This window comes from Nematolebias whitei, chromosome 18, assembly GCF_014905685.2.
Source record: "Nematolebias whitei isolate Nwh7 chromosome 18, NemWhi1, whole genome shotgun sequence".
NCBI classification, from domain to species: domain Eukaryota; kingdom Metazoa; phylum Chordata; class Actinopteri; order Cyprinodontiformes; family Rivulidae; genus Nematolebias; species Nematolebias whitei.
This window is the reverse complement of record NC_056515.1, coordinates 39,387,916-39,408,177: the sequence shown is the minus strand read 5'-3', so window position 1 is coordinate 39,408,177 and position 20,262 is coordinate 39,387,916. Positions and strand designations below refer to the sequence as shown.

Genomic DNA, 20,262 nt, shown 5'->3' with positions numbered 1-20,262 from the left:
GTTGGATGAACAGATGGACAAATGGTTGAATGACCAAATAGATGGATGAGTGGTTGGATGAATGGATGAATACCTAAATCTTTGTGTATTTAACTTTAAACAGTTTTTAATCAAATTGTTTTCATGCAGAAACTTAAAAAAAGAATAAAGGTAAAATTCCAATAAGAGCCATTTTAAAACATATCTGAGGTCATCAGAGGTCACCAGAGGTCATCAATGCATTTGTAAAAATAAGTTATGACGTCTATCACGTCCCCAAACTTCATTTTGCTCTTCAGACTTTATGAACGGGTGAAAACTGAAAATCAGCTTCAGATAAACTAAAAACAGTCGAAGTGACGATGAAGAGCTCGGAGTGCTTCTTCTCTTCCTGCAGGCTGGAAACCAGAGTTTAGGCTTTTATAGAAATAAAATCTAAATCTGTTCATCTCAGAAAACATTAGAATATGTTCTGATTAAGACAACACCCATAAGAACCAGTAAAAAGTCTAATTCCACTAAAACAACCAACAGCAGCCGTGGCTCTTGATTCCTGCGGCCGTCTGATGGAAACACGTCGAGATGAAATCCACAAAGTTCAGACGAGCTTCTTTTCAAACTCCGACGGTTCCACCGTCATAAATGTAAGATGGAGGGCATGAAAAGACAAACACGGTGAAATATTCACCAGCGCAGGTTTGGAGTGTTGAGGTGAAAACAGTCGGAGAGCAGAGACTCGTTGAGTTTTTATGAAGACTCAACGAACCACAGAAACTTTCAGTCGTCAACACGCTGGAAAAGTTTTCACCTTCTGTTCTACGACTCAAACCTGAAGTCGGTCTGACAACGGAACAAGAACTTTCTTCCTAAATTAATTTATGATTTTTGACTTTAAATGTGGACGGATGGACGCATGGATGGATGGATGGACGCATGGATGGATGCATGGATGGACGCATGGATGGATGGACGGATGGATGGACGGATGCATGGACAGATGGATGGATGGATGGATGGATGGACGCATGGATGGATGCATGGATGGACGGATGGACGGACGGATGGATGGATGCACGGATGGATGGACGGACGCATGGATGGACGCATGGATGGACGCATGGATGGATGCATGGATGGACGGATGGATGGATGCATGGATGGATGAACGGATGGATGGATGGATGGATGGATGAACGGATGGATGGATGGATGGATGGATGGACAGATGGATGGATGGACGGACAACAAACTTCAATGAAGACATTTTTCCCTCAATGACGTCCAACAAACCTCGTACTGGATTTAAAACATCGGGCCGATGCTTTTCAACGGTGGCTCTTATTCCTCTCCATGTGTAAATAAATGTGTTTGTCATCCTTAAATGCTGCTGAGTGAACCCATAAAAACAAAAAATGCACAACTCGGCCATGACACGTGGGCCGATGCCTTTACTGGCACCAAAAGTTACCATGGCAACGCCATTTGCCAAAAGTACCTCCATGTAACGCATGGAAAAGTCAAAACTTTCCACACTTTGAAATATTTCACGAACAACTGAATGGAAATTACTGAAACTCTCACCAAGCAACCACTGGAGGTTCCTCTACAACCACTGGAGGTTCCTCTACAACCACTGGAGGTTCCTCTACAACTGGTCAGCTTTTGGAGTCAACTCGATTCAAAATGGCCGCCACAGCTAACTTGGAAAACACAAACGTGGACAGAACCCAGTGAAGTTTTGAGCTAAGATCCGGCGTGGTAGTCGTTGATTTTAACCTTCAGCTACACTTCTTCTGCTAATTAAGGTCAAAATTCAAAATGGCCACCATGGCTAATCCAAACATGGTGATAACTCTGTCTCTTATAGTGATATTGAGCTAAATCTGGCGCGGTAGTCAGTGACCACGAGCTACGCTCATAGGACTAACAGTTTGCCCAGTTCCATATTCAAAATTCAGCATGGCTGAAACTAAATCGGCTACAGCGCAGTCAGTTTCAGACGTAGCGAGCTACAGTTTGGTGTGGTAGTAGAGGGTGGTGACGCATACTTGGACTGTTAACGGCTAAACACAACAAGTGGCACATACTTCTACAATTTTCAGATTTATTTATTGTTTTGGCTTCCAAGTCTTGATCGATTCCCCTACACAAGGAGGAAGCCCCGCCCTGTCAACAGAACCGAGCGCCCCCGCACAACCGTCCCCACCCCGACAAGGCAACTGACCTGAGGGAAACACTGACCTTGTTTTCTGGCTTTTAATGAAAACCACCTTAATATTACAAAAATAAATAAATACATTTTAAAAGAAAGGGACAACGAGTCTTCCTCTCACCTACATCAGGATATCAAGGTAGGTCTGAGCTTTGGGACCACATGGTCCCATGTGCATCACGTTTCATTAAATCATCTTGAGCGGATCAAGGGTTTATTCTGAAGTCGGTCCGGGAGGTAAACGACCCGTTAACGGTGTAAACGTGAGGAGCAGAGGGAAGGGCTCACCTGCTCATCCTCTCTCCCTCCCTCTGTTTCATCGCCTCTGACTCGCGTCCCTTCAGACGCATCCTTGAAACAGAGCTGATGAAACGTGGTTCTGGTCTTGCAGCGGCAGGACCTCGGCGTTAAATCTTTGAGCGCACAACGAGCGCTCACGCAGACTAAACAATCAGCTGAAATGTGCTCGCACACACCTGACAGCGCTGGGATCTGAACTACCTCTGGAACCTGACGGACCTGTGGCTCCGGTGCTTTGAATTCAGCTTTTGTTCCAGCTCGAGTGTCCTGCCCGGAGCAACTCCAACTGTTGGACTTTGAATAAAATGTACTTCTTTGTTCCAAGAAGTTTGAGTCTGAAGGTTGTTGTTCTGCTCACCTGACCGGAGCTTTCTTCATGTGCTCCCCAACGAACGTGGCATTGGTCATGCCCATCAAGGTGTTGGCCAGAGAGATGGCCGACAGCAGGTGCTGCGTGGTGACGGCCCTGGAGACGCCGTACGTCCCCTTCCCCACTATATCTGATAAAGAGAGCTTCAGACCAGTCGCAAAGGACAACTGACGCAGCAAGGACTCCTGGGAAATGGAGGCAGATGAGAGAAATGTGGTAATTGCATCAAACCGAAAACGACAGTTTTATTTTTGTTTCTTTTCGTTTGTTTTCTTCAAAGGTTACCTTGAAGGTGGGCAGCATGAGGGACATGTGGCCTCCTCTGGAAATCAGGCCGAAGGAGATGGGGCAGTGCGGTCTGAGCATGCCCAGTCGCTCCAGACAGATGCCATCCAGCTGTTCGTTCAGGCCCCAGGCGTGCAGGCAGGACATGAAGAGCTTGGCCGTGTCCATCGTCAGGTTGTACTCCAGGAGGCTCAGAGATTTGGACTTCTCCTCGCGCTTCCTCATCTCCTCCTCCTCTTCCTCATCATCGTCGAGCAGGTGCTCCTTGATGGTCTCCTTCATCGTCTCCTTCACCTGGTTTGAAAAGTTTAAATGAGTTTGGGGACAAATTCTGAATTTGCTCAGGCCCGGTAAGTACCAGGAAGCTAATAGGTACCCGATAGATACCCCGTGGGTAAGTATGTACCTATAGTTATCCAGTAGGGAAGCAGGTAACTCGTATAGACCCAGTCCATAGGAAAATAGGTAACATAGAAGGGAATGCCACAGGAATGTAGGTACATGTTTTTAGGACAGTAAACAGCCTGTAGATATTCACCTCGTGGGCACAAACTCACCCAGAAGGTACTTTGCAGGTAACCTGCAGCTAAGTAGTAGGTTACCCATAAGTACCATGTGCAGGAACCCCATTGGTATGCAGGTACTCAGAGGTACATAGTAGACACAACAAGGCACCAGGTTTGTACCAGGAATACACCAGGCTTTATTAAGTACTCATGAGTTCACAAACCTGTTTGAAGATTTTGTTGGCCAAGAAGGACCCCCCCTTGTCAGCCCCCGCCTGGCTTTTCTGCAGCGTCTCGGGGGACACCAGCATGGGGTTCGGTCTTTGTGCTTCCTCCGTCAGAAGCTGGATGATCAGTGCCTCCACGTCAAAGAACAGCACGTGCATGTCGGGGTCCGTCAGGTTGGTCTTCATGGCCTGGACCACCAGTGCATTGTGGGAGTATTTTGGAAGGTTACCCTGAGTAAAACAAATTATTGAAGTTACATAAAAGGAATCACACTTTTACATTGATCCTGTTTTATGAAACTCCTTATTTAATTATCTTAATTTTTAGACCAAAGTAAGTAAATTTTACACACTATATGTATTGAAAACATTTTGAAGTAGGGTTTAGTGGAACACTATGAACAACATGAATAATATGAATAATACTTATGAATATTAGTAATCAGTCAGCCTAACTTGTTGTGGACAGCTCTTTAAATCACCTCAGTTTGGACAGAGTTTAATTTTGACCGTTTGAAAAGATAATTAACCAGAACATTTTGACGAAGTGGATTAACGCGGTTTTAAAACGACGATCTAAAAATTCTCACTGTGCTTCACGCAAACGCCTTTTTATAGCAATAAAATAAATAAATAAGACGAGAAAAGCTTCATGAGGGTGCAGTTTAGTAGATAAATAAAATTTTAGGAAATCTCTTAGAAAATGACAAATTTAAGAAAAAGCTCTTTATAACACTAAAACACAGCAGAGGCTTTATGCTAATGTGGGCCTGCTTTGCTTGATCTGATGTTTGATACACTGAAATAATAGCTATAAATAAAAAACGCAGAGAAAATGTTAAATAAAATGAGAGCGGCTCATGCCAACAATATTTTATGAACAAATCATCACCAGTGTTTCCAGTGTTAAGTATTTAGAAATATCCCAGTATTCATGCTGGATATGACCTGGAGCTCAAGTAATAACCTTTCCTCAAAACCACACTTCAAAAGGGTTTGAACTACCCCTTTAAGGTTGGCTCTAAATTAAATCGACACCCCGTTAAAAAGTTTACAGCGGCTGAAACAGGAAGTCGTGACTCGTCAACAAATACTGAAATATTCTCACTGATATTAAAAACATTTGTTCTTCAGTTTATATTAGTTTGGTGGAGAAACACTGCCCCCTGCAGGAAACACACACACACACACACACACACACTCAAAAAGCCTGAATTAAAACAGAAATGATGACGTAAGAGCTTTAAATTCACATTAAATAATAAAATATTAGAAGGAATAATTATGTGATTTATACACATACAGACTTTATTTCGATTTTAGATTTTAGACAATAAATCAGAGCTTTGCAAATAAAATGAGCAGATTGCTGCTTTTATTATTTGCAGGAAAACGTCAAAAAATAAAAATGAAACCCTTTGGACTTCAACCTCAGACTTTTAGACGACTGACAGACTCTAGCTTGCAGGAAGTGGATCAGAAGGTCATTGTCCTGCAGGGCCCTTCAGGCAAACCGTGCATGCCCACGTGCACACTCTTCAGCCAAACACACACACCTCTCCGTGTTTTTCTGTGAATCTCTGAGCAGCTGGTACAATGTACGGCAAGCTGTTTTACTATATAATCAAATCACAATCCTGTCTACTTGGCATTTTAGGTTAAAAAAATTATCTTGATCACAACATTCTTACTGGTTAGAATTAAAGTAAAGATATTTATATTCACGTTACTACATTTAGAAATTACAATTTAAGAACCATACTTTTTTATTATACAAGCAAAATACGTTTAAATTGTCTAAAAACTAAAAAAAAGTTTAGGTAGTTGATGTAGACAAATGTCTACAACTGTTCCTAGTAAAAGTCCCTGTCAAATTCAGAACTGAATTCAAAATCGAACCTACAAAGCCATCAACAACCTAGCTCCATCTTAAATTCGAGATCTTATTGTTCCATATTTTCCTAACAGAGCACTTCGCTAACAGACTGCAGGTTTACTCGCGGTTCCTAGAGTTTCCAGCAGCAGAATGGGAGGAAGATCTTTCAGTTCTCAGGCTCCTCTCTTGTGGAACCAACTTCCAGTTTCTGTCCGTGAGGCTGACACATTGTCCAGTTTCTTCCTCGTGAGGGAGTTTTTCTTTCCACTGTCGCCTTCATGCTTGTTCAAGATGAGAGTTCAGTGATGGAGTTAAACTCAAAGCTGCTCCTCAGATAAATAATGTTCAATTATTATTTTATACACGAATGTTTCTGTTCAGTCCCTGAGACGATTCTATTGTGACTTGGAGCTTTAGAAATAAACTGAATTGAATTGAATTGTTTGGTACGGGAACAGACATCTTTTCAACATTTTACATTAAATAACGCTTAAATTATAAATTCAAAAGTTACAAGTCAAAGTGTTCAACTCTCAGTTTCAGACATTAACGCAGGACGTCTTGTAGAAATCTAACAATCTGTTTGTAATAAAACGATAAGGCAAACATTTCTCAGTATCTAAAATACCATTTGCGACTAATAAAAATAGTACTGCAGTTCATCTAAAATTGGAGTTTTCCACAAGAATAAAGTTCATAAGCGTAACAAGTCTTTGTTAATCTCCCCCGGGGAGGGGATCAGGGCAGCGTGATGCGCTGCAGCAATGCAATATCCAGGCTAAAGTTATTTTAGGTGCCTAAACTGCAGTAATACAAGTCCAGTCACCATTTCTGTAAATGTATGGCAATAAAGGGTCATATGCAAGACTGGGTAATGGAGTGGTGGTGGGGGGTTGGGGGGAGAACAACATAGGGAGTGGGTTCATTCAACAGCCTGACTGCACGGGGTTAGAGGCTTTGGGCCAGCCTGGTGGTTCTGCCACAAATAGATCTCTACCTTCGTCCAGAGGGCAGTAGATGGACCAGATGGTGTGCTGGGTGTGACCAGTCTGAATGATGTTGTGAGCTTGGCCTCTGGGGAAGTTTGGCTCTTTTTAATCTCCTCAGACAGAAGAGGCAATCTGGGCCCTCACTATGACCGACTTGATGTTTTTGCCCCACGACAGATCCTCCGTCACAGTCAGACCCTGGAACTTGAAGCTTGAGATCCTCTCCACCTCATCAACACCAATGTAGAGCGGAGAGTGGCTGAGCTATCCAGTTTTTCCAGAAGTCCACAATTATTTCCTTTGTCTTTTTATGTTAAGAACCAGGTTACGGTTATTGCACCACGCCACTAGTTGTTCAACCTCCCTCCTATATGCATCATCAGTAATGAGACCAAGAATGTTGTATCATCAGCACATTTAAGAATATAATTTGATGAAAAGCAGAGAGAGCAGTCCTGTGTGAAAAATGTAAAGAGAAGTGGACCGAGTACACATCCTTGGGGCACCCCGGTGCTAATGAATAAAGTGGATGAAATGTGGCTGCCAAATCTGACACACTGAGATCAGTTAGTTAAGAAGTCCAAGGTCCAGTTGCATAGTGTGGTGTCAAGTCCCAGATTGTGCAGTTTGGTTCAAAGTGTGTTGGTTTAAAGATTTAAAAGCTAAACTAAAAAACAACAAACAGCCTAGCTCATTTCTGCTTATTTAAACCTAATCCAGCAAATACCTGTATGTTTTTTTTTTTTGCTTTCTTCTGCTAATTTAGGCTTGTTCTTCCATTTTAGCTATGTTTCAGCTGTTTTTAATGTAATTTCAGCTGTTTTTCAGCAAGTTATTCAGCAATAAGCACACTGCATTTTCATAGGCAATGCAATTTCTCTAGTTTTTTTTTAAAGTTACGCTCAGAACATACAGGAATGGAGGAAGGGTATCTCCAATTCCTCCTCTTCGCTCTGAGCCGGGGGACAATGAGGCCAAGTTGTGCTCCCCAGTACATCTACCTCTTTTATTTTTCGCCTCGTGACACCAACACAGCTCGGTGATTTGAGCAGAAATCAGCAGAGGGCAAACTCAAAGTCATACACGAACTTCCTCGATCCGACGCAGAAAAACAACAACAACCGACGACAGCTTGGAGCTTTCGGGGCGGAACCGTTTGGGTTTATAGTCCGACATTTCATGGCCATTATCCATCGTCGCTCACAGCGGGGGAGAAAACTGCAGATAATGGAGGTTTGAGTTGATGTGAGGACGAAATGACGGAGGGAAGCATCGATGAAGGAAAGACCGCAGGCGTTTTCAGATCATTTCAGTTTGGAACGCAGGAAATAAAACCCCACAGAGGTCAGGAGACGGGGTTAAACGGCTTCCTGAGTCGATCTGTAAAAGTCAAACTGCAGCAACAGCCGAACTCTCGGAGCACTAAATAATTCAGCGCGCTTGTTTTCCGCGCTGGGAAGCCTGGTGCGGGTGGGGTTCCCTCTGTCGGGACGGATCAGGTCGACGGAGTTTGACGAGTGAAGCTCTGATCCTCCGAGAGGCCGAGTTCAAAAATAAACAAAACTCAAAACTTTACGCCCTCGACCTGAAACTTTGAAAGTTGGTTTATAACAACTCCATGTCTCGAGCATTTTCGACGAGCCTGGGTCGGAGCGCCAACGACCCCCGCCTTCGGCTGATGCTGTGGCACCACAGACCTGACCCAAACAGCCCCTCCTGCCGGTGGTGGGCCCACAAGAAGACAAGCTCATGTAACTGGTCAGGAGATCGTTGGTCGATGATGCTTATCACTACAAATGTTGAACTAGAGAAACTGCATTTCCTGTGAAAATGCAGAACTTGCTGAAAAACAGCTGAAATTGTAGCCGAAATAGAAGAACAAGCATACATTAGCAGAAGAAAGCAGAACAGAAATTTGCTGAATAGGGTTTAAATAAGCAGAAATTAGCACAGAAATTAGGATGTTAGCTAAGAAAGCTGAAATTAGCAAAGAAATTGCTGAAAAGGCATAAAAAGCTGAAATGAGTTTAAAAATGTGGAATTGGCTGAAAAAGATGAAACTAGCCAAAAATGCTGAATGAGCATAAGCTGAAATTATTAGAAAAAAAAGTTAATTAGGCTAAAAGTAGCAGAAATTCCCATGAAAACTTGAACTTATCTGAAAACAGCTGAAATAAGCTAAAAAATGTGAGGGGAAAAAAAGTAGCTGAAAAGGTATAACAAGCTTAAATTAGAAGAAGAAAGCAGGAAGAACGTTTGCTGAAAGAAGCAGAAATGAGCACAAAACAGTGAAAAATATCTGGACAAAAAAACGAAATAAGCAAAAAACAGCTGAAAAGTAGCTAAAATAACCTCAACTTTCAGAAAATAGCTGAAAGGAACATAAGCTGAAATTAGCAGCAAGAAGTTAAAAGAAGCACAAAAATGTTGTAGTTAGCAGAAAGAATCTGAAAGGAGCACAAAACAGCTGAAAAATCAGCTGAAAGTAGCTGAAAAAGTTTAAATTTGCAGCAGGAAGCTGAAAGAAGCTGGAGCAGAACAAAATGTGAAAGGAGCTGTAAAAAGCTATGAACGCATCTAAAGATCTGAAGGATGGAAAATGAGCTCAATTCATTTTCTGTGAGAAAAAAAGTGTCAGAAAAGGCTAAATATTTCAAAAAGCTAAAGTTGCACCAATACCAAGTCACAGCAGGATTGTCCTGGAAGAGCTGAACGTTTTATGATTTGGTGAAATAGCTGAAAAACAAACGGAAGAGAAATGGAAGAACAATTTGCACAACTAATAATTTCTTGCAGCTTTTCTCAGATTTTAAGTGGAGCCGAAGTGTTTTGTTTCACGAGGACACGCAGAGACTAAAAAACTGTCTTTAAAAGGATGAAACCTCTCGTTGTTTTGTCGTAAAAGGTTGAAAGTTTTAAAAACAGTTACTGGAGTCCAGCTCAGACACAAAAGTATTTTATTATTTATCCGTTTATTTTCTCATAATGACATTTACAAGGCTCGTCCCCGGGAGACGGCAGGACTCCTCCTGACCTTTCCCTCGTCTCCAGAAGGGTTTTAATTGGTCTCGGGCTTCAGCAGGCGATCGGAGCCAGACGACCGCTCTGCGCGTCCGTTTTTATCGAAGGAGACGAAGACGAGACGTCTGGAGGTCTCAGACGTCCCAACGCTTCATTCAAACAAACCTTAGACGGCGTTTTCTTTCATAGTTTGTTTGTCGTCCTTTGAAAGAAACGAGCTGGACTCCAACAACGCCTTAGACCAGCGTTATTCAACTGGTGGCCCAGGGCTCAGTTCAGCCCACCAGTGAGTTCATATTTAAATAAAACTAGATTTTAAATCATACAAACTTATTTAATGAGAATAACTGCTGGAAGTCTGGACCCCTGAGCAACTTAGTTGAATAGCCCTGCCTTAGACACCTCAGTACTTCACCCTCAGGTCAGACTGTGCAATGCTCAGACATGAGCTCCGTGTCAGACTCCACAGGTGAAGGTGGATTCAGATGTTTTCTGTCGGAGCAGAGCTCCTCTGCAGGCGTCAGAACAACTCTAGGTGTGCTCCAAGATTTAGTGGTTCCCAAGCCTGGTCCCTGAGGAACACCATCCTGCATGTTTCGGTTGTTTCCTGCTCCAACACGTTTGATTCGGTGATTTAATTCAAGTTCTGCAGAAGTTCATCACCCATTCATTCAAGTCAGGTGCGTCAAAGCAGGGAAACAAGTAAAACACACAGGACGGTGTTCCTCAAGGACCGCGGTTGGGAACCACTGAGAAGCTAAGACAGATTTGAGACCCCTGCGATGACTCGGACGATGTTGATTTGTGGTGTCAGTTTTTGAAATGTTTAAAATTCATGTGATGAAACTGAGCTTCTGCACATCACGTGAGGAAACTAGTTCTCGTTCTTTCGGCTGATCCATTCTGCAGGGGTTCCTGCTGATAAATGAGGTTCTACGAGTTTTCCACCCAGATTTAGCTGAATATTAACACCACGTTAAGTTCTGGTGCCTAAAGCTTATTTTGTTAACGTTCTGGTAAACAGTCGGTGTTTGTTGTTGTTTACCTTGTCGGCGTTGTCCGCAGCCAGCAGGTTGGTGGCGAGCGTCTGCAGCTTGTGCTGGGCCATGTTCTTCAGCGCAGCCAGGCTGCGGCGCGTCATCGCCTGCTTCAGGTTGACGGCCGAGTGGCTCAGAGCGTCCACGGTGGCCGGAGCGAGCTCGTCGCAGGCGTTCAGGATCTCCACCGCCGTTATTCCCATCACGCAGCGGTCCAGCGCTCCTGAAAACAGAAACAAGACACTAGAAAGTTCCTGACGGGGACTGCCACGCTGCGGCCATTTTAAAATTTTGATTCGACAGTACATGTTGGAGTTTGCTCTCAGCTACCAACACACCCAATTTTAGCTCAATATGGCAACAAATCAATGAGTTAGTCTTTTTTTTTTTTTAAAGCTATGGTAGCCATCTTGGATTTTTGATTTGGCTTCAGTATGTGATGGGGACCGTTCTCAGCTACAACCTCACCAAATTTCAGCTCTGTATGTGTAAAAATAACTGAGTTAAAGCCAATTAAATGTAGCTTTGGCAGCCATCTTGATTTTTTTTTGATGGTTGCTGAGAGCAAAGCTCAATAAACACTAACACCAAATTTCAGCTTACCGGTAATATTTCTAAAAATGGCCGATTTATAGTATTTTTTCCCTTTTTAGCTCAGGCGGCCATCTTGGATTTTTGATTTGCAATCAGTCTATTAGGGATTGTTCTCAGCTGCCAAAACACCAAATTTCAACTTAACAGAAAACTCTGAGTTATAGCTATTTGACATTAGCTTTGGTGGCCATATTGAATTTTTGGATTTGAATTCAGAATGTGTTGTGCATCGCTGTCAGGTACTACCACACCAAATTTCAGCTTAATATCATTTAAAATAGTCGAGTTATATTTTTTCCCTTTTAGCTAAGGTGGCCATCTTGGATTTTAATTTGCATTAGGAATGTAAACAACTCCCTCTGAGCTAGGACCACATCAGATTTCAGCTCAATATCTCAAAGAACGACTGAGTTATAGTTAATTGAGTTTTCTGCGGTAGCTGTGGCAGCCATCTTGAACCAAAATGGCTCCTAAAGTTAATAAGTGTTTTTTTCCAGGGACCGCTCCACTCGAGGTCATGTGACCTCTCTGTAGCAGTTAGAAGCTGAGTTTTGTCAGTGTTTTACAATGAGATAAATGGTGTCTCCGCAAATTACATCGCCATGGTAACTCCAAACACCAAAGCGCACACATGGCCTGGAGGATCTTCTCCATCCTCATCGTCTGTCTGCTCGTACTTAAAGATGGAGACGTTCAGGGAGAAAGTCTGGTTCTGAGCAAGAGGAGAACAATCAGCACCAGAACCGTGTGACGAAGGAGCCATCAGAACTTGTCCAACCCCTGAGCACACGCACTTATATTTACATCCTTTATTTCCATGGTTCCCAACCATGGTCCTTGAGGAACACCATCCTGCACGTTTCAGTTGTTTCTCCACTCCAACATGCCTGATTCAGTGATTAAATTACTTCAAGTTCTGCAGAAACCTGTTAATCACCCATTCATTCAAATCAGGTGTGTCAAAGCAGGGAAACAAGTAAAACATGCAGGATGGTGTTCCTCAAGGACCAGGGTTGGGAACCATTTTATTTTACCATATCCAAGTTTATAATCCCGCTTTTATTTCAATTCGTTCAGACTGATTTCACTTTATGGCTGAGCCAGTCAAAACTCCAGTTCAAATGGCTCAAAATGTGGCGGCCATCTTTGATTTTGACGTGTCAGCCAGTTTCAAAAGCTTTTCTTACGCCTGGATGTAGCCACACACCAAAACAGAACTTGGCATCTCTTTTATGTTGCAAGAGTTCACAACATTCATGGACAGACAGAGGATCTTTACAACTTCCCCTCTAGCTGCCTCCGCACGTCAACCAGGTTGACGCACTTCCTGTTTTTAAATCCTCTCTTAAAACACTTTTTTCTCTTTGACTTTAACTCAGTTTAAGGTGTTTTGTTGTTGTTTTATAAATAAAGTTGTATTATTTAGTAAAGAAAAGCCCTGAAACCGAACACAGGACCAGCGGCGCCTCCAACCGCTCCTCACCCGTATCCATCTGCCAGACGTAGACGGATCCGTCGGAACACCCCACCACCAGGTAGTCGTCCGCCGGGCGCCACTTGATGACCTGGATGGGGAACAGGTGTCGTGACGCCAGCATGATGCACTTCCTCTCCCGGAGGCTGAGCAGGCCCACGGAGTGATCGCTGGCCACCGAGCAAACGCAGTGCTGCACCCGGGTCTGCGGAGACGAGACGCATGCTCAAAACCGGAGCTACGCGAGACGGACGGGACATGCTCGGCATCTTACGCTGCAGTTCTCTGGCAGGACGATGAGCTGCGTGATCTCCCCCCCGTGAACGCAGAAGATGTGCTTCATCTCTCCGGTGAAGATGTCCCAGACGATGACTGAGAAGTCCACGCCTCCCGACACCAGCGAGCGCTGGTCGTATCGGGGGGACACCTGGTACGGGTACAGGACACAGGTCACCTTGTTGCGGTGGCCCCGCAGGGTCCGGTGCGGCGGCCAGCCTGTAGGACAGACAGACGGACACGGAAAGAGCTAAAGAGCTGAAAGAAAACTTTTTTCCTGCGGATCAGAAACTGTGTTAGCTTAACACCGAGACGAAAAGTCATCAGCAATGACCTCAAAGGAGTTAACGGTTGATGCTTATCGATCTGGGAAAGGTCAACGGTCATTCCTAAAATATTTGGCGTCAATCTCTACAGCAATTATTGACAAGTGGAATTAAAACAGCTAAAAAAAGCTTCACATGAGCAGCAGCTAATTCACCTAAACATCACAGGTTTTAGCTACTTTTAGCTTAACTAGCCTTTTGAGACTAAACTATTGGCTAGTGTTTTGCCATTGTTAGCTAGCCTTCTGATGACTTTAAGCTAGCATTTTGCTACTTATATCTAAAATTTTATTATTTTAGCTATCCTTTATCTAGCTTTTAGCTAGCATGTTGCTACTTTAAATTTCAGCTAGACTTTGCTACATTTGGCTTTTAGCTACATTTTTGTTATGTTTAAGTTTAAGCTAACCTTTTGCTGGTTATAGTTACCTAAAGAGTATATTTAGCTTGTAACTAGTTTTTCCTCCTTTAAGCTAGCATTTCTCCCATTTTTACCTTTTAGCTAGGTGTTGCCAAGTTTAACTGTGTAGTGGACCAAGGCCTACGTCGAAACTAAGTCTAAGGTCAAAACTCTTGACCTTTAGAACCTTGTGGGACAGAAGCTGTCATTTCATGTATTTGACTCCATAAATACAGGTTCACCCATCCTGAGACTTTCTTTCTTGAAGATTCAAGTGAAAAGAACACTCTCTTTTTATTATCATTACTATCTTACAAATGTTGATAATCAAAGTGTCTTAGTTCAAACCATTTTAGATGTTGCAGTGAACTAATCAATTTTATTAACTGAGTAATGATTTTTATTCTCATGCAAAGTTAGAACTCATGATTAAATGCTGTTACAAAGTTTATGCAGTTTCTGATTTCTGCTTTTGAATGAGCAAGTGTGTGCGTTCCAAGGTTGGACTCAAACGAAAAACAAGTTGTTATGTTAAAACTGTCATGTTTTAGAATCCTCTCAGACGTAAATAGAGATGTTTTGCACCTGTTTCTTAGACACGTCAAAACAGAACCCTCTCGGTCTCTGAGAACATTTCTGAGCTGTCTCATAACAATTCTCGCTGTCTCTAACCCCTTACGTCACAAAAACACACCCCTTCTGGTCGATCCTGACCAATGAAAAATCCCAAAAAGTGAACCGGGAAAGAGTCTTTAAAAGGTCAGTACTTCCTGGTCGACTCAGACTCACAGACACAGAGTTACAGAGTTTTCGGAGAGTTCGAGAGTTCAGAGTTCTGGAGTTCTGAAGTTGCTGGAGTAGTTCTGTTAGAGACGGGATGATTCTGACATGACAAAAAGCTCTTCCGAGTTTCATGGGATTATAACATTTCCACTGAGGTGAGCTGTGGCGGACAGAATCTCGCCGCTACTCCGGACGAGTAACAGCATCCTACGGAGACGCTGAAAGGGTGCGTTAAACGGAATCTCGCCTGAGACATCTCCAGGTAAAAGAGTCGTTTTCACCACCTAAGTGTACTGTGAGGAAGAAGCTGAAGAAAGCCCGGAGAGTGCCGTTCTGTTCAACACTCTACCTCAAACACCATCTTTCTCCCCTTTAAACTTCATCTTTCATCTTAAACTTTTCTATCAAGTAGAAATTCTCCCAGATATTTAGAAATGTCTGTGTAAAGTGCTTACCCACATTCATGTGGGTAAAAGATCATAGTTGTACAGTTATAAATGTCTGTTGGTGCAGCAACGGAGAAATCATGGCCGTATGATTTTTCCTGATTGATTGCTTTGTTGTTATTTTCATAATTTGCCAAATTAATGTAAATGTTTGATGTTAAATTTGATTCTGTAAATAAATGACCGCATTCATTTTGATGGGTCAAATTTAAATGACGTCTCCCGTTTGCATTTCCTTAAATTCAATGCACGTTTTATTCAGTCCAGAAAAATGAGGAACTCGCGTTAAATGATGAATATATCCCAGCATCTGTTCATCTACAACTGGTAACTAGCATGTTTCTATGTTTAGCAACTCCTTTGAGACTTTTACCATTTAGCCATCCATTTACTATTTTTATCCTTTGAATACTGTTTTTAGCAGTTTTGTTTTTGCTACTTTTAGCTGGTCCTTTGCCACTTGTACCTTTAAGCCAGCATTTTACTACTTTCAGCTTCAAGCTACTACTTGCCACTTTTGGCCTTTTGCTACATTTATCTTTAACCTAACCATTTCTGACGTTTAGCTTCTAGCTAGCGTCTTTCTACTTTTGGCTAGTTTTTCTCCAGTTCCAGCTTTTTAGCCTTTTTCTACTTCCATTGAGCTTCTTTTAGCTTTCAGCTAATTTTGTTACTTCTAGCTTTTAGCTAGTATGTTGCTATTTTTGGCTAGCTTTTTTCTACTTCCAGCTAGCATGGAGTTTTTTTAGCTTTCAGCTCATTTTGCTCCTAGGTTTTAGCTAGCAATGTCTTTTTTCAGATTACAGTTATCTACTTTTAGTTTTATTAGCTAATGTTTTGCTGGTTGTAGCTAGTCTGTTGCTACATTTAGCTTAATTTTTCTTTTACCTAGCATTTGCTATTTTTGTCTCTTAGCTAGTGTTTCAGCTTTTTCGGCAGGTTTCAGCAGCCCTTCAGCGCTCGGTCCCCCCTCACCCCTCCTGAGCATGTGCTCCCCCTGCAGCAGCTGAACGATGGCTGTCTGCGTGGCAGGAACCAGGACGATGCTGCCGTCTTCTCTTCCGCAGACCAGGCGTCCTTGAGATGGGATGTAAACGCTGGCCGTCACCTGGGGACAGAGACACGCCGTCCTCGAGTCCAAAAACTGATTTCACTTCATATCATTTTGTTTTTCATGACGGAACAGCGAAGCTGGTCTGAACCTTGATGGGCTCTTCTTTTCCGGGCAGGACGCTGAGCTGGTCGATGATCCCGGACGAGACGGGCATCAGGCGGTCGAAGGCCTCCTGGAGGCTGACGGTGGACGACACCTGCAGCTCTGCAGACGGGGACACGGTAAAAACAATGAGACAGTCTTTAAAGCCCAACTGAAGAGGAACATCTGGAGGAGACGGTTTATCGTGAACCCTAAACATTAACTGTCAATAAACAGAATAAAAATTCAACCGTCGTTTTATGTTAACTCTAAAGAACAAGTTAAAACTATAAAAATCTAAACTCGTTTTAAATTAAGACTGTCGAAGTCATGGACGGAAATGTCCATCCGTCCACCAGATGTCCCTCTAAGCTGTTGGACAACAAGACCGTTCAGAAACCCACAAGTAAAATAGCAGAAAACATTAAAATAATGAAGTGTTTTCACATTTATTGTATTTTTTATTAACAGTATGAATCCAAGATCTTTAACGTTTGGTCTCATCGTCGTCATCTGTTAGCAAAATATCTCAAACCACTGGATGGATTTTAATTAAACTCTCAGGAAATAAACTCTGGATGTTTATTTACAACCAACTAACTTTTAGAGTCAACCTGATTCAAAATGGCTGCCACAGCTAACTGACTTTAGCGGACATGAAAATGACTGCCGATCACTTTGATCAATATTGAGCTAAACTTTCATGTGGTTACGGCTGAGGTCGTCATCAACACGTACTCTGAGTGTGAACAGATCCTTGGCACGCCACACGGTGGGAGATTTTCATTTAATTTGTATTTTAGTGATTTAAAACAATTAAACCTCTAATGAAACATAAAAACAAGTCAGTAGTTCTCAAACTGCGGCGTGCCCCCTTCCGAGGGTGGCGTGATGTCGCTCAGTGCTTTTCTTCCCAGGCTGGAACGTGTAGCAGGTGGAACCAACGTTACGGTGCCTCGTTGCAGCCCAAACCCATTTTAGAGACGAACAAAACAACAAATCGTTACTTCGTTTTTATTTTCTCTCTTTAACAGAATTGAAGTTTGGAGAATGGAGAGGTGCGCTTTTGGAAAACAGGGATTTTATTTAATAATTTAAGTTAATTTGTTGCGTTTTTAATAAGATACGAGGCCGACGTCCGTCACGCAACGCATCGAGGCTCTACGTCAACCCATCTGAGTTCACCTCCACACCTCGATGCTCGACCTGCCGGTTTGAGCGTTTCTCTCGCTGCTTCTGCTGCTGTAGTTCTTGGATTTAAACAATGTCAACGCTAAAACGTGGATATCTGTATGGCCAAGATTGTAGCGAAGGTATTTCACGCGTTAATATTTGGTTTACTCAAGAACCAACAAAGAACCACGGTGATTTATTTATTTCACAAACGCCGCCGGCAGAGTCGTCGTTACCTGTGAACGTTCCTGCTGGCTGCCGAGGCGACGAGTCCGGGATGCTCCACAGCGAAAGCCGGCCCGCCGAGTCTCCCTGGACCAGCAACTTGTGGAACGGTTCCCGCCGACCGAAGAAGAACCGGGTCACTGGAGGACAGATCAAGAGCTGCAGACAGTCGGAGGGAAGAAATAAAATCAGTTTGACCACCTGAAGGCCCGCTGCTGTTTGTGGGCTGGCTCTTGGCTCAGGCAGAGCGGTAAAAGGTGCAACAATCTGTAGCTTTGGGCGACTGAAGTGAAACAGGAAGTGGTTGGTTTTGCTCGTGAGATCTCTTCAAACAAACAAACAAACAAACAAACACAACAAACAAAGAGGAGAACCAACCACCTCTGATTCAACATGGCGTCTGGAACCAAACGGTTGACAGCTGACAGGAAGTCCAGATCTTCTGAAGTGGGGTTCTGTTGGAGATAGCTCTTGAAATGTCAAATAAATAAAAATAGTTTTAATATAGTTTTCCTCTTCATCAAACTTCAAGGTCATCTGTTAAAAGCTAAGAATGGTCGTACCCGACGGTATCGCCCACCAACAAAGGCACAGCAATAATGGTTTTGCCCAGGTCTACGTGTGTTTATTTGTCCGTACTGTCAGCAAAATATCTCAGGGCACACTGGATGGATTTTAATGACATTTTCAAAAAGTAATCATTAGGTTACAGAAAGCCAATTCAAAGTGGCAACTGCAAAATGGCCGCTTTACCTCTGTGAATTTTACAGATATTGAACTAAAACTTAGTGTGGTAGTAGCGGAGAGTCCTTGAAAGTATATACTCTGAGCACTAACGGATCATCTGGGATTTTATATGTAATCATGCAGAAATGTATTTTCAGGTTTTGAGCACAACGGTCCGTGATCTCAAGAAAACGAGTTTTCCTGAGTGAAAAATAAAATGGGTACATAGAGCGGCCATTTGTGATCTACAGAAACCACACTGCCATTAACAGCAGCAGTTTCGGCTGTTCTCAGCGGCTGTAGAAACTGACGACAGCACGAAGGTCTGGACTGGACCTGTGTTTCTACTGGTCCTGTTAGACCTCAGTGCTGCATTTGATACAGTTGATCACAATATTTTACTACAGAGGCTTGAATATGATGTTGGGATTACAGGAACAGCTCTAAAACGGTTTAAATCATATCTATCTGATAGATTCCAGTTTGTAAATGTAAATAAATCTTCTTCATACACCAAAGTTAGTCATGGAGTTCCTCAAGGTTCACTGCTTGAACCAATACTCTTTACCTTGTATATGCTTCCGTTAGGTAAAGTTAGGGATAAATGTTCATTGTTATGCTGATGATACACAGTTATATTTGTCCATTAAACCCAATGAATTCAATCAGCTACTTAGACTACAAGCATGTCTTAAAGACATAAAAACCTGGATGACCCTTAATTTTCTGATTTTAAACTCAGACAAGACTCAGGTTTTAGGTTTTGGACCTGAGCACCTTAGGAATGAATGTTTCAGTCTTTCTCCCTCCTTAGATGCATTAATCTGTCCTCCAGCTCTAATGTTAAAAATCTTGGTGTTATGTTTGATCAGGACATGTCTTTTATCCCCCACATTAAAAACGTTACTAGAACCTCCTTCTTCCACCTGCGTAATATCACTAACATTAGAAACATGTGATCTAAAGATGGTGCAGAAAAACTGCTCCATGCATTTGTCACGTCTAGACTGGACTATTGCAATGGTTTATTATCTGGGTGTCCAAATACTTCTTTAAAACGTCTTCAGTTGATCCAAAATGCTGCTGCCAGAGTCTTAACTGGAGTTACTGGGAGAGATCATGTCTCTCCAGTTTTAGTTTTTCTCCACTGGCTCCCTGTCAAATTTAGAATTTAATTAAAATTCTTACTTCTAACCTACAAAGCTCTCAACAACCTAGCTCCATCTTATTTTACAGATCTTATTGTTCCATATTTTCCCAACAGAGCACTTCACTCTCAGACTGCAGGTTTACTTGTGGTTCCTAGAGTTTCCAGCAGCAGAATGGGAGGAAGATCTTTCAGTTCTCAGGCTCCTCTCTTGTGAAACCAACTTCCAGTTTCTGTCCGTGAGGCTGACACATTGTCCAGTTTTAAGACTTTCCTTTTTGATAAATCCTATAGTTTGGGTCTGCTTGGGTTTCCTGAGCTATCCCTTAGTTATGCTGCTATAGGCTTGGCTCCTTTACTGATGGTCTTGAACATCTGTGTGGTCACGAATAAACCCAATGTCACCAAACGGAGGGCATTAAAAGAGCTGCTGCCTACAACAGGTAACATATTGATTGTTCATAACGTTTCCATAGAAGCCCACTGGAAAAGATCTGAACTACGCCTTTATAGCTGAACGCAGCTGTGAAATGTAAACCTGCTGCAGTTTTTCATGTTTTAACAGAAGGAGGAGCGTTGTGCTGGTCCATCCAGGTGAGTCTGAAGGTGTGGGGGCTTTCGGGGGCGGGGGTGAGGAGTGCGTGAAGAGTGTGTGTGTGTGTGTGGGGGGGGGGTTGAGCAGAAGAGCAAACACG

General features: G+C 42.8%; 1 protein-coding gene across 1 annotated transcript in view; it reads right to left on the bottom strand.

Moving 5' to 3' along the window:
- LOC119425103 (WD repeat-containing protein 7) overlaps window positions 1-20,262 on the bottom strand; it is a 92,552-nt gene that overhangs the window by 66,021 nt on the left and 6,269 nt on the right. The window contains exons 9-17 of the mRNA XM_037692627.1: window positions 17,706-17,853; window positions 16,304-16,419; window positions 16,077-16,209; window positions 13,145-13,365; window positions 12,880-13,075; window positions 10,811-11,025; window positions 3,877-4,110; window positions 3,147-3,440; window positions 2,850-3,046 (exon numbers count right to left, since the gene is read on the bottom strand). Coding sequence (XP_037548555.1) covers window positions 2,850-3,046; window positions 3,147-3,440; window positions 3,877-4,110; window positions 10,811-11,025; window positions 12,880-13,075; window positions 13,145-13,365; window positions 16,077-16,209; window positions 16,304-16,419; window positions 17,706-17,853 — 1,754 coding nt within the window. The remainder of the gene's footprint in view (window positions 1-2,849; window positions 3,047-3,146; window positions 3,441-3,876; window positions 4,111-10,810; window positions 11,026-12,879; window positions 13,076-13,144; window positions 13,366-16,076; window positions 16,210-16,303; window positions 16,420-17,705; window positions 17,854-20,262) is intronic.